Source organism: Centroberyx gerrardi, chromosome 11 (genome assembly GCF_048128805.1).
Source record: "Centroberyx gerrardi isolate f3 chromosome 11, fCenGer3.hap1.cur.20231027, whole genome shotgun sequence".
Classification (NCBI taxonomy): Eukaryota; Metazoa; Chordata; class Actinopteri; order Beryciformes; family Berycidae; genus Centroberyx; species Centroberyx gerrardi.
In genome coordinates, this window is record NC_136007.1 from 8,396,157 (window position 1) to 8,409,386 (window position 13,230).

Below are 13,230 nucleotides of genomic sequence, written 5' to 3' on the forward strand. Positions count from 1 at the left end.
TGTAAATCTTAGGTGTACAGATTCACTTGAATATGTGGAATCATGTTTTTGCAACAATCTTTTTTTTTTTTTTGTTAAGTCATTTTAACTGAAAATGACTTACATTTAATTGAAAGTGTGTTTCTCTTCAGTGTTTACAAACAATACAAATGCAAATATGCCTAAAAATATATTGAAAACTTAAGTTTGGTCATATATTTCTTGTGTTATTGGCCAGGGAAGTTGACTTTGCAACTGACCAAATGTATGAAATCTATTAATTCAGTACATAACAATAAAGAACAATACTGCAAACACAGTATAGGGCTTTAAAGTAGAATACTGACTTTCAGTCCTCATAACTATACTGCATATAGTCTATAGTTACTATAGAGAGGATGTTTGAGGAAATCATTTTCAGACATTTGTTGATGAGAGTAATGATGGTGAGAATGATGAGGATGAGGATAATGGTGATCCCTGTCCCTGAGGGATCATAGCAGAGAATCATGCTCGCTCCCTATTGGCTACAAAGGACTGCACCTTCTCTTGTGATCAATTAATCTCCTTACTGATTTACTGGCAGTGAATCTCAGACCTGGAATAGGCCAGAGACACGCTGTTCAGCCATGAGGTTACTGTTTAAACCATCTATTTCCAATGAATTTCATATTTATTGTTTATTTATTTAAGTGTAAGAAAAATCTCTCATAGATCAGTAATACATTCCAGTGAACTTGATATTCATAAGTTTAAGAAAAATGTATGTTAGCTCAATAATGAATTCCAGTAAATTTGATATTCGTAAGCGCAAGAAAAATCTCTGATAGCTCTATAATGAATTCCAGTGAATTTGATATCTATAAATGCACGGCAATCTCTGACAGCTCTATAATGAATCCCAGTGAATTTGATATTTATAAGTGCAAGAAAAATGTTTGATAGCTCAGTAATGCAGACAGCTGGAGTTCGGCCTGACTTTGCAGCCTGTGCACCAGCTGCTTTACTGCGCCCTCCGGTGGGAAAATTGTGACACTGCAGCTTTCTAATTGAGCCTATTGAGGGAGGGGCCGGGCGACTGGACCATAGACGCTCCTATAGCTCTCTGCGAGGCACTTTACATCGCACCGACAGAGGGGCGACCATTCCCTGAAGCTCCCATCCAAGCAAGGGCCGCTGCAGCATCCAGACAGAGGGAATATCTTTTTTTTTAAAGCTTCGCTCAAAGCTGGAATCGCAAAAAAAATGTCTTATCAAGGCAAAAAGAATATCCCAAAGATCACAGTAAGTACACGAGTTATTTCTGCCTCACTGGCTATGAGAACTTTGATGCCTGGCGTTTGCAAATCACTGCATTTGGTTTTTGTGCGTTTCGTGCAGCCGCCTCACAGCGAAATGTCTGTACGAACAGATACGAGCAGGGCTTTCAGTTTGGGAGCATTTATTTTTCTTTCCATTGTTAGACTTGGCTGCAGGAAGCCGCTGGGGGAAAAAAAAAATATGCACAATGAAATGGCATGACTGGCTCCCATAGTGACAGGCAGGCAGGCAGGCAGGGAGACAGAACAAGGCGTTTTCTTAAAGGTGTCCTGCATCCTCTTTGTTGAGGGGGATCCATGCATGTGCCGAGCCGGCTCGGCCATAAAAAAAACCCCACTTTAATATTCCTGTAGGGATTTCTGCCCTGTCTGCGGTACATGTGGTTGTAAGTTTATGGTGACCTTGTCGTACTTAATCATATTTTTATATCTCCTATGGTAGCCTAGCCCTATAATAATCCATTCATGTTCCTATAATATCCCCTTTCCCCTAAACGTGTATTATAGCCGTCTAAATGCATTATAGGATAGCCTATCTATAATTTTATTTTTAATTTGTCATGATGGGTGTGTGAAGCGATTGCAAAGCCTTACCTCATTTTGCTGTAATTTGATCAACCCCTTTGCTCTTTTTGAAGCTTATTTCGAGTCTAATTGATAACTCATATGGCATGGAGGATTCTAATGATAATTTTATTATGAATATGAATATGAATATTCATGTTGATGCACGTTGATTTGGGTGACAGGGTTAATTCAAAGTGTATATTATAGCATAAGCGAATCAATAGCCTGCTGTCACCATACTGAGCTTTGGAAATTGCTAAATAATTGAGCAAAAGCAAGAGCATTCTGCTGTTGCTGCACATCACCTCATAATTTGCGCAAACCGCTTTGCTCATTTCAGTTTTCAGAAATGAAATCTGGTCCATGCAGACTAGACTGACAGACTGTAGGCTACATGTTGCGGGGCTGCTGGTGCAGAGGAGAGAGAGAGAGAGAGAGAGAGAGAGAGAGAGAGAGAGGGAGAGAGAGGGGAAGAAAAAAAAAATCCTCCACGCCCATTTGTGATGAGCTGTGATAAGCCGGCTGGCTTTATAAACAGGCGAATCTTCTGCATCACTAGAAGGAGAAAGCGTTTGGACTGAGATCCCTGACGGTGCATCGGGGGTCGAGGTTGAATTCAGGGCAGCCGGGTGTCACCGGGTGGAGGGTGGAGGGCGGTGTGTGTTACTGCTGCAGAGCGACCAGCATCCTCCCTCCCTCTCTCTCTCTCTCTCTCTCTCTCTCTCTCTCTCTCCTTGTCTGTCTGTCTTGTGTGTGTGTGTGTGTGTGTGTGTGTGTGTGTGTGTGAAATGCCTGCCTGCCTGCCAGTTTTCATTGTTGCTCAGGCTGCAGTCTGGGTGTTGCTCGGCTCTGGGAGACACAGCCTTTGTCTCCACTCGGCTGATATTATACCAAAGGGGGGATTTTGGGCGAGACTGGTGCAGCTTCGGCCTGTAGGGGTCTTCCAGCCTGTGTATAACACTGTGTTAGATCAAATAGGGGAGTGTTCTCCTAGTCTCTTGGTGTCGCTACTTGTTAAACTAGGGTATGTTTCTATAATAAGCTAAAGTGGGTCAATATTTTCCGTGCATGTTTTACACAGTTAGAACTAGGGATGGAAATCTTACCAGCCAGCCTAGACAGAGCCTGGATGGTTTCTTTGTGTTTGCTCCAGTGCAAAATTGCCTTCAATGAGGGCAGAATTTGGGGGTTAAAGCTGCACTAGGCAAGATTTTTGTTATGTCAAAATACACCCATCTTGTTAGCCTAGATCACAAAATGGGGCTGCAGCAGAGAAGAGTGTCCCATCCACCGTAAATGTGACCCAGTAAATTCACTGTATTTGCCCGAATGAAATTCTGGTGTCGGGTATGGACAAGTCAGAACTTAAAGTCACCACAAAACCGCATTTTCAGAGCATTTTGCTTCCTCAGTGGGATGTATTTCCGGTTGAAACAGGATATTAGGGGCGGGACATAATGCGAGGAGGGGTCATTCAAAAGTGTAAACCAATGGGACGTCAGTTAGGGAGTGACAGGCAATTTATTCGATGGGAAAGGCGGAGGGGCGGGACTGTTCAAAAATCTGTGATGGCTTTATTGGTTGGAATTTTTATATCGCCTCCTGGTACATGATGATGTCACCACTAAAGATTTTCTGTTTTCGTGTCCTAGTGCAGCTTTAATTAAATGTCTTTAACCTCTAACTAGACTCATTGGTTTAGTGCCTAAAATCCTAAAGCTCCATTCTTGGTTGTAACCTTTTAAGTATCTTATCCTGCGTGTCCTTCAGAGAGGGCAGAGAGTAGATGACTTGCACTTTAAATTCTTCAATTTTCATGGTGCTTCATGACCTAATTCAATATTGACTCTTTCATGGTAGTCCAATCTTTTTTTTATGACCTTTATAAACCTATTGGAAACACTTTGGATCTGTGTTTCTACAGTACACACCCAAATCAGAAACAGGATCACTTTAATCACCAAGTACAATAAATGCACAAATGAATATGTCTTGGTGGAGAGACATTATCATCACTGTTGATTTAACTCTGACAGTGTAAAAATCAACCATATGCCTGTGTTTATATAATTCCACACCTGTCAGAATTTAACATAAATAGTTTTAAACAGCCGCCCTAAAGGCCAATCAGCTCTATGAGTGGACAAACTACTCTCCAATCAACACTTGTCAAGCCCAAATAATTGCCAGAACTGGAGAATTTGCTGTGTAACGGAGTCTAAAAGTCACAAGTACAACCGGACCTCAAATCCTGTACCTGCTTATAGCCCTCCTCCTCCCCTCCCAGACTTTTCCTACTGTGTTTCCATGCATCCCCGCTCTGTTCCAGCTGTTTCCTCACGTCTGCTCGCTGCCAGAGCGGCTCTGTCAGATTTCTAGGTGTGGTTCTTCCCTTCCTTCATCCACTCACAGTAGCCTCAGTGTTGTTCCACGCTGGTACATGTCATCAATAATCCCCTCCAGCTGGAACCAGCATCTGCGGGCAGAAGCAGGGGGGGGGGGGGGGGGGGGGGGGGAGGCAGACGGCAGATCTGCCCAGGAAATGAAACCCTTTCCCCCCATTGACGCAGCCACAGAACAGGGCCCTGCCACGGCGGGACGGCCCGTGCCAGAGCCACGCGGGCCGCAGCGAAGTGGGCTTGACTGCAAACAAAACACCCTGCTGACTGTGACCACCCAGACGTTGCTGCGCGACTCACCATGGCGACCAACATACAGATGTGATGTCAGGAAAATACGATCCGTGTTTGGTTCTTCTTGCGGGGATGTGATGTGACACACACACACATTCAGCCACACACACACACACATACACACTCCTCAGGCCGCTTGACTGAAAGAGTTTATAATTCGACCTGTCTGGCCCAATCAGAACCAGATCGGGGGGTTTTTGCTGCCATGGTTACACGGTTACGCCATCTCGGCTTATCACGGGATCCAGATTCCAGACGAGCAGGATCTCACTGTGAATGTGTCTGGCGGGAGCCGCGGCAACTTATTTAGATTGATAAGTCTCATTGTTTTGATCTTTCCAGAGTGAAAAAAAAAAAAAAAAATCCCATGCACTTTTTTGGATGAAGAGTAAATATTTTTGGTCACTAGGCAACAGGGCTGAAGCAGAGGCACTGGTGCGTATTCAGGATGACTTTCCTCTTCCACTGGTCTCTGCCTGCCTCCCTGCTGTTCCACATGCACGCCCTCTCTCTCCACCCACACAAGGGTCTCTCTCTCAGCTAATGGAGGACTCTCTATCCTCTTGGCCCCTCTGTCCTGCTTCTGGCCACGCTGTTTTCCAGCAGCACACACACACACACACAGAACAGGACGATTCCCAGTTATTAAGCACCGAGGAGCGGCTATTAATAATTCGCATCCCAGTTTATGAGCGCTTCTCCCCTCAGTCTGGTGGAGGTGGAAAAACGTTGTCACAGTATATCAGCGTGGTAGGACAAGAACAACATCCTGCAGTCTATTTCTGATCACTGCTGGATTGTGTAACACAGAAAGGGACAGTTTCCTGTGCAGTAGGAGGAGCTGTATTTTTGTTTTTCAGAGAACATATGGGAATGCCAAGCTATCTTTTTCTCTTCCCTCTGAATTTCCCTTTGCTTTGCCTCCAGAAAATCTAATGGATGAGCCTGTCATGGCTAGAAGGAAGGAGCAGTTCTTAATAAGGTGGCACTGAAGCTGACACTGCAATCAGATACAGGGCTAAAATAGTATCTGAGAGTTTTTGAACTACTAAAATTTGATACCAGGAGTGGAATCAGTGATAATGTTTCATAAACGATAGCAGCTTCATTTTCTACCTTAGTTGGGAACACACACTTTCCTAAACTACAATGAATGAATATATGCAACACATGCTTTCAATGTAGAATTATTTTGGATTCAAGCATTGGCACACCATCCATGTAGTTTTCTAATTTTCCTTAAATTCAATCTTGTGTCATAAGGCTGAGTTTGAGTTCAGCATCAGTTTGGGACTGAGCTTTGTTAGGGCTCAGTCCCAAACTGATGTTTGTTAGTGATGTTTTCGTTAAAGCTAATCCTCCAAATGTTCTACTTTGTTGAATCTAAAACAGCTGAACAAATCCTGTCATCTGTGACTCAGAAACACTGAATCCTCTACTATTCACCCAGGGCCAAACTGTTGAGAGGTGGTAACAGTCACACACACATTTAGGTGCACTTCAGGGAGTAATGATGAGTAAGAAACTTCCGTAATCCTGGGAGTCATAAAATACTGTGCTCACTTGCTAAAGGGTCATAATTTGTGTCATCCCCTAAAACATGCACTCTCACACACGCACACACATTAGTGAAACAAGTGAAACCAGCTAAAAGCCTTTTGTCACTGGACACTTGCTTCACCGGGGCTTTGGTGAAACGTCACTTCATCTTCTTTGTATTAGATTTTCAGCCCATGAGCATCCAAACTGCACTTGGAACATTTAGCTGTGTGGTTATGTTGTAATGGCACCTCATGTTGTACTCAGTGGTTTTCCATGTCAACCTTTCTGTCATTCTTGGAAGGCGTCTAATTGCTAAGCCTACTCAATCCTGGTGACTATCACCCTTGCCATGCATTAATTTTCATCAGGATAATAACATATGATGTTCCAATAACATTCCGTTCGTGTAAGTCTGCAGTATTTGAGGTGATACAGTTAACTATTACCAATGGCTTCTATGTGGACAGCACATCCGATACGATCTTTTTCCTTCCTAAAAACTGGATGCTGTAACAGTCAGATGATTGACAGGCGAGGACATGGTCAGTGACCCTGGGAAGGTCGGACCAAATCACAATCAGGATAGAGATCATCGATGATGTCATGAGTAAATGCACTTATCCGTGACCGAATGATGCACTTAACCAGGGATGGAGTGGAGGGAAAATCCACCTAAATCAGTTTACCCACATTTCTATTTGTGGAAATGAGTTTGCCCACTGTTTGACGCTAATATAAATCTTTGTCTTTGCATGATGAAATAGTTTTCCAAAAACAAACATCAAACAAACATCTTAATTAACTATATGAGGCAATAGAAGCATAGGGTTATTTTGTAATCATCGGTCACATTATTTATTGATTTGAGACAGTAAAAGGCAGGGGATACTGAAGTACAGTGACATATTGATCAAAGACATGTATGTTAGGGTTAATACTCCTGTCAGTGCCCCTGACCACTGGCAAAAGAACTGGAGTTGGTCCCCGGGCGCTGTACTGCGGCTGCCCACTGCTCCTAGTGTGTGTATAGGATGGGTCAAATGCAGAGGACAAATTTCCCCACGGGGATAATAAAGTGTACAAATACAAAAAAAATACAAAAATACAAATATTGTGCCATTGTTTTCAATTTCAGTGACATTTTTTACACGGAATGGATGTGCTGATGTAGTCAAAAGACAAAAAATGCACAGCACATCAAGACAGATTGTGGCATCTTGCTAAACTGGTAAGACTTATTTCTGTGGTGTTTTTTCTGAGACACATTGAGGCAAGATGCATCAAGATAAAAGATGCATTGCAAGATGCAATGCGATTTATATGACAGTCGATTTAGAATGGATGGCTAAGTGATGAATAAGTATTCAGGATCCTGCCAGGTTCTGTCCCTACAAGCACTGGTGGCTGTCCAATGAAATATCCCCTCACCACTGTAACTGCTTATTCTCAGAAACCCTGAAAATCGCTAGTTTTTCAAACAGTCTGACAGGCTGGTGAGATGTAAGAAATATTGATGAGAAGTTTGACTCATTTTGGCTCTTCCAGTCCCATTCAGCTGAAGGGGTGAATCTCTGAATGCATCTCATTCACGTTCAGAAGTCCAATGCACAGCTAGGTCAGGTCAGACAATTATTTGGATTGATTAGAGAGTTGTTTGTCCACTCATAGAGCTGATGTGGTTCAAAACTATCTAAAATAATTAAATTAACTGTGATGGGTGTGGACTTGTATAAACATTGACATAGTGTTGATTTTTACACTCAGAATTAAATTAACTCTGATAATTTTGCTGTGTACTCTGAGTTAAACCCGCTTCACTGACTAGATTATTTCAAAAATGATTAAGTCATTCACAAATTGCTGACGCCATGATGTCATAATCACCTGGACTCACCATCTTGGAACAGCAGTGAGCGTCCAGTCACGTCTCTTGGCTTTAGGACTCTGCCATGTAAATGCCACAGTGACAAATCAGATCGTTCTCGCCACAGAAAATTAAAGGAACGCTAGGCCAAAGCCGCCGTTGAATTCACTGGTCTGCAACAAAAAATTCAAATAGCATGATGACTGCGGCATCTTTTAATTATGTGGCTGCTGCTGTCTCGTTAATGTCGTAAAACAAAACGGGTGTAGAGTTCATACCCCTGACCACATAATAGTGCAGACCAAGAGACTGGAGAGAGACAAGAGTTTGGCTTCCATGTGACACTACAGAATTACACAGCTCTATGATGATTTAAAGGTGCCAGATTATTCAGTTTCCATGATTGTATTTTCAAATATGCTATGGCTCAGGACAAGAATAATCTCCTTCACGATGTTTTGTAAATAAATGTAGTTTAGTTGAAAGTGTAGGAATTTGAAGACTGAATCCTCACAGGCAGAACACTATACTGTCACTATACTGTTACCTGATTGGCTGATAATATCAATTCCTCTAATTCAAATAAAGAAAACCTGCTATGAAACAAAAGGGAAAAACAACTTTAAAAAGCCTTTATTTTATGGGCTCATCTAGGGGCATTTAAAACCACTTACATCACTCTACTTTCGACATTGGCCTTTATCAGGGAGCTTCAAACAATTCATGTTTTTTCTTCTTTGTCCCGAAGAAAACCTGCTAACTGGAGGGTGGGTCAGCTCAAATGCTGCAAACTTGTTTGATTGCAAGATTTCTTTTAATGTTTAGCAATTGTTTAGTGAGGGGGAGCCAATTAAGACCAAGTCCAGCTGTGATGGGTTCACTAGAGTTAATCCTAAACTGTCTGTACAAAAAACTAGGATAGCTTTTTGCAAATACAATAACTTTAAATTTAACCAATTCAAATTTGAAAAGAGTTGATGGCGGTGCCTCCTGGTGGCTTGGTTAGCTAGAGCGCTTACCACTTACCCACGATGTCCCAGCTTCAAATCCACCTTTGTTGCATGCATCACAACACAGCAGAAATGCCAAAAATCATCTTTGAAAAAATGTGATAGAACCCTGAAGGGTAAATACCGAAACAATACATTCTTTTGCCATTGCACTGACTAAATATCTGTGGCTGTATTGGTAAACGGAATGCTGTCACTTAGTATATTTCCTATGAAATGTTGAAGTATAACATATTGCTGTTTGCGGTCAGGATGAGATGAGTGTTGGTGAATGCGACAGTTTGGGGGTTTCTGTCAGAGATTCCAGGGAAAAGCCACAGTAAATGTTATGGCTGCATTTGGATTTATGAAGTGTGATTAAGAAGTGATAATGGCAGAAATGTGTCTGGGATTGCGTGTCTTTGAAATGCTTTTGACAGTTCGGTCGCCCGTCTTGCAATGCAAAACGGCGCTACCACTGTATTTTGGGATAGATTAGACTCATTTGAGGTATGTGTCCTTGAGATGCTTTGACAGTTTGGACATTCTTGTTGTAATTCACAAGATCTGTACCGCTGTGTTTTGGGATTCCAGTTAACAATGCCAAATGCAATTCACGCAAAGTACATTATGTATTTAATGGGCAGATGCAGTGAATGAATGAGTAGTGAAATCAGCTGGGCGTTTTGCAGACTGGCGGTTGCTGAGTGGCAGTGGAAATGGAAAAGCTATTGATCCTTACAGTGATTGCGGTCTCTAGCATGCTGTGGGCAGAAACTGACAGAGGAAATATGATTGCGTGCGCGTGTGTGTGTATGTGAGTGTGAGTGTGTGTGTTAAGGTACTGCAGTAAGGGACCCATGCATTAAGCCATACGCTGTACTGCAGCACCGTAAATCAAGGGCCAAACTCTCCAACTCCATCTAATGGAGTTGATAAAACATGGCCTGTACTGGATTCTCAAACAGTATTTCAAGTCGTATATTAGTAAATTTGATGGGTATATTACTCTAGTACTCCACTACTCTATTCTATATCATCTGTATTGGATGCTGTTATTTTCTGTTAGCCGGTGAACTACATGGGGACCATTGTGTTGATATTGTTAAAATATTATCATTATTTCTTGGTAAGCTAGCATTGGTGTTTCTCTCACATCAGTGTAATTCATATTCAGACTTGGGGATATCGACCTGGAAGTGATGCAATGAAGTTACAAGTTTATGGACATCCTATTCAAGTTCAAACTTAGATAGCCTTTACTATGGAGACTTACTAGGAGAGGCCAACCAGCAGCTGTAAAGTTGCTGCTTCAAATCCCAGTAGACTGAAACCGAATTTCACAACTTTCTATTGCGCTCCTTCATTCTGCCTTGCTGTTTCTCATGGACATAACATACATTTAACATACATTTAGTGGACACATTTATCCAAAGCACATTGCGGTAAAATGAGTGCATATGTTTTCAGTATAGGAGGGAATCAAACCCCAGGTCACCCCAAAATAAATCGCCCCGAGAGGACAAATAAAGTTGTAACGTATCACACACCATTTTCTTTCTTCCCTGCTTTCTTTCTTCTTTCTTCCCCGCTTACATACTGCGATAATACACAACTGTGAAACAGTGCGCTGCTTTGAAAGGCATCGACTATGAGCTAATGAGCGACAGTTTTAGGACAGCGTTGCTCTGCAGTATGATCTATGCTGGTGCTGTGTTCCAACCAGTGAGGACTGTGTGCTGTAATGTGTTGCTCCAGGGTGTGGTTGCCTGGGAAGGCTCTGGCCCCGTTTCCCCATACTCCATCAGCATCACTTACACATAGACACAAGAACACACTCACACACATACACACACACACACACACACCCATCATCCAACTGCGCAGCCTTCCACTGTTTGTTGCGTGTGCTTGTGAGATCAGCAGATATTGGGCCTGAATCATTTGAGCCACATGCAATACAGCATTACGCCTTTTCCTTTTTTTTCTGAGGTGTGAAGGAGGGGCTGCAGATCGTCCCACTGATGAAACCTTGGCTCCACAGCCAGGCAGTAAATCACTGCACACATGTGCTGAAGGGAGGATATGGAAGTCTCTCTCCTGCTCCTAGCAGGACTGTGAACTGAAGCCATTTTATACAGCGTGAAAGTGTAACGGGGTCCATACTTGTTCTGCGTACAGTATATTCCCACAAGACACTTTGGCTCTCTGTTGAAGCCCCAATCACACCTTTGGGACTCATTCAAGTTGGAGTCCATCTTGGACCAAGGCTATATACTATAACTTGTGTGATAAAGGTGCAGTTAAGTTGGAGGGTGACATTCGCTGCTTTAGGATGATGTATGGTTACCTTTGAATTTTGACTGGGAATGGTTAGAAATGGTTTTGGTTAGGAAATCCTCCTCTTTCGACCTCACAGAAGACACAGACTTCTCACCATATAGCCAGTGGACCAAGCAGCAGCCTAAGGCCACCTTTTTCAGGACGGACAGATTTGTCACCATTCGTTTAGCCAATCAGAGTCATTCCTACGTTTGTTTTGGAAAGAGTATCGGCGAACGGGATGACTAGAGGTTTTCCAGGTCAGTTTCATATTTAATTTATACTGTATAGTCTGTTTCTTCTGTTTTCTATGCAGTAGCTCCGTTATGAGCAAAGATTTAGGCTACTGTATTTCTGCCTCTCCCACCATGTTGACGTTCCAAAACAGCCCAACAGACAGAAATATATCCGTCAATAATTCTGCCTGTTTTCTGATGGATCAGTGTGGCCGCCGCTTAAGCCAACAATTTACGCATAAATCCAGCCAGTGACTCAACCAATTGCTCAGTCACCTATCAACTACCCAGCAACTACTCACCCTAACAAGTCTGCCATTCAGCCCTCCACCCTGTTACACAGCCACTTGTTCTCTCAACCAGCTATCCAACAAGTCAGCAAAGACCAGGCGCCCAGTCTCTCCCCTCCTCTCCAGTCGCTCCTTCCCCTGCAGCTAACCTGTCACCATGGCAACGGCCTGCTAGAATCAGTGTGTGGTGCAGCGGCAGCAGAGCCGATGTCTGGCTGTGTGGCGTCATGGCAACGCCCTGATCAGACCACATTATCAGACGTGAGGTTGAAGGGACACAGCGCTTTGTTGTTTCGTTTTGACGCACCAAATCTGCTTTCTGTTATATTACTGGAAGTGTGATTCACATTCTGTAATAGGGGCTGTTGTATTCTCATGTGTATCGGAGAAATCCTGTCTCACGATATGATCATTAATCAATAATTGCTATGTTATTATTAAGTCTGTTGCCTAAATTGATTACGACTGACTGAAATAAACAAAATCATCAGCTGGTAATGTTACTCATCAAAATCTGGATGAGTGTGGTTAAGTTGATAATCTTTGATCAGTCCTTAAAAGCAGCTTCAGCTTCCCTTCCAAGAGCAAGCTGTCAACCACCCAAGTATGATCAGAGTGACTGGTCTGGGTCACGTTAAAGCAGACCACCAGGAATATGGGTTACTGTGAAAGCTGCTGTGTCTGAATGGCTTCTCACCGACTCCTTTGTTTATTTTTTACGATGTATTGCTCTATTATTACGATGACGTGTTTAGTTTTCTTTGGATTTTTTTGTCTTTATTCCACCAGAGAAAATTTGCTGAACATGCCTGCTCTTTTTTAAGTGTTGCCTTCCTTTACACTCAGTGAGTAACACACATTCACATCTGGGAGTTGCCCAGTACAGCCACTTCTTTCTACTGTCTACTCCACCGACGGAGTTGGGGGGTTAGATGCCTTGCTCAGCGTTACCTCAACCGTATATTGAGGTGGTGGGGTGTGTGTGTCATTCACTTGTCACACCCAGATTTTTCCCAGACAGTATTTGAACCAGCACCTGTTTCTGTAACTAGTAGGTCAATCCCTCCCCACTGTGACGATGATGATGATGATGATCACATGCTTCACATATCCACCATTTGGTGCAGCTATTACCGGTTACAGTAATAGTCACTCTATTATGAATCACATAATTCATAAAACGTCTTACCCAAAATGGTTTCACTGTGAATGTGGTGCATTTGTCAGGATTTCATGTATCTGAAACATCCATATTGTGCGAATCCAAGCGAAGGAGGTTAAATCATAGTAACGTTAATACATTGATGGTTCCATTTAAAATAAATTTGTACGGATGAAAGTTAAATAGGAGATTTTCTAAGACTGTTAAATTGCAAACTCTCAGTCGGGAGAGACCGGTGTTCAATTCCCGGCAGGAACACTTCCACAA

General features: G+C 42.6%; 1 protein-coding gene across 2 annotated transcripts in view; it reads left to right on the forward strand.

Annotated features, from left to right (window-relative positions):
- The first annotated feature begins 1,109 nt into the window (after positions 1-1,109).
- The window catches only part of dpysl3 (dihydropyrimidinase like 3), a 46,905-nt gene continuing 34,784 nt past the window's right edge, over positions 1,110-13,230 (forward strand). For both annotated transcript variants that reach the window (XM_071916339.2, XM_078286506.1), the window contains exon 1: positions 1,110-1,263. In XM_071916339.2, the coding sequence (XP_071772440.1) occupies positions 1,225-1,263 (39 nt within the window). In that variant the 5' untranslated portion in view covers positions 1,110-1,224. The remainder of the gene's footprint in view (positions 1,264-13,230) is intronic.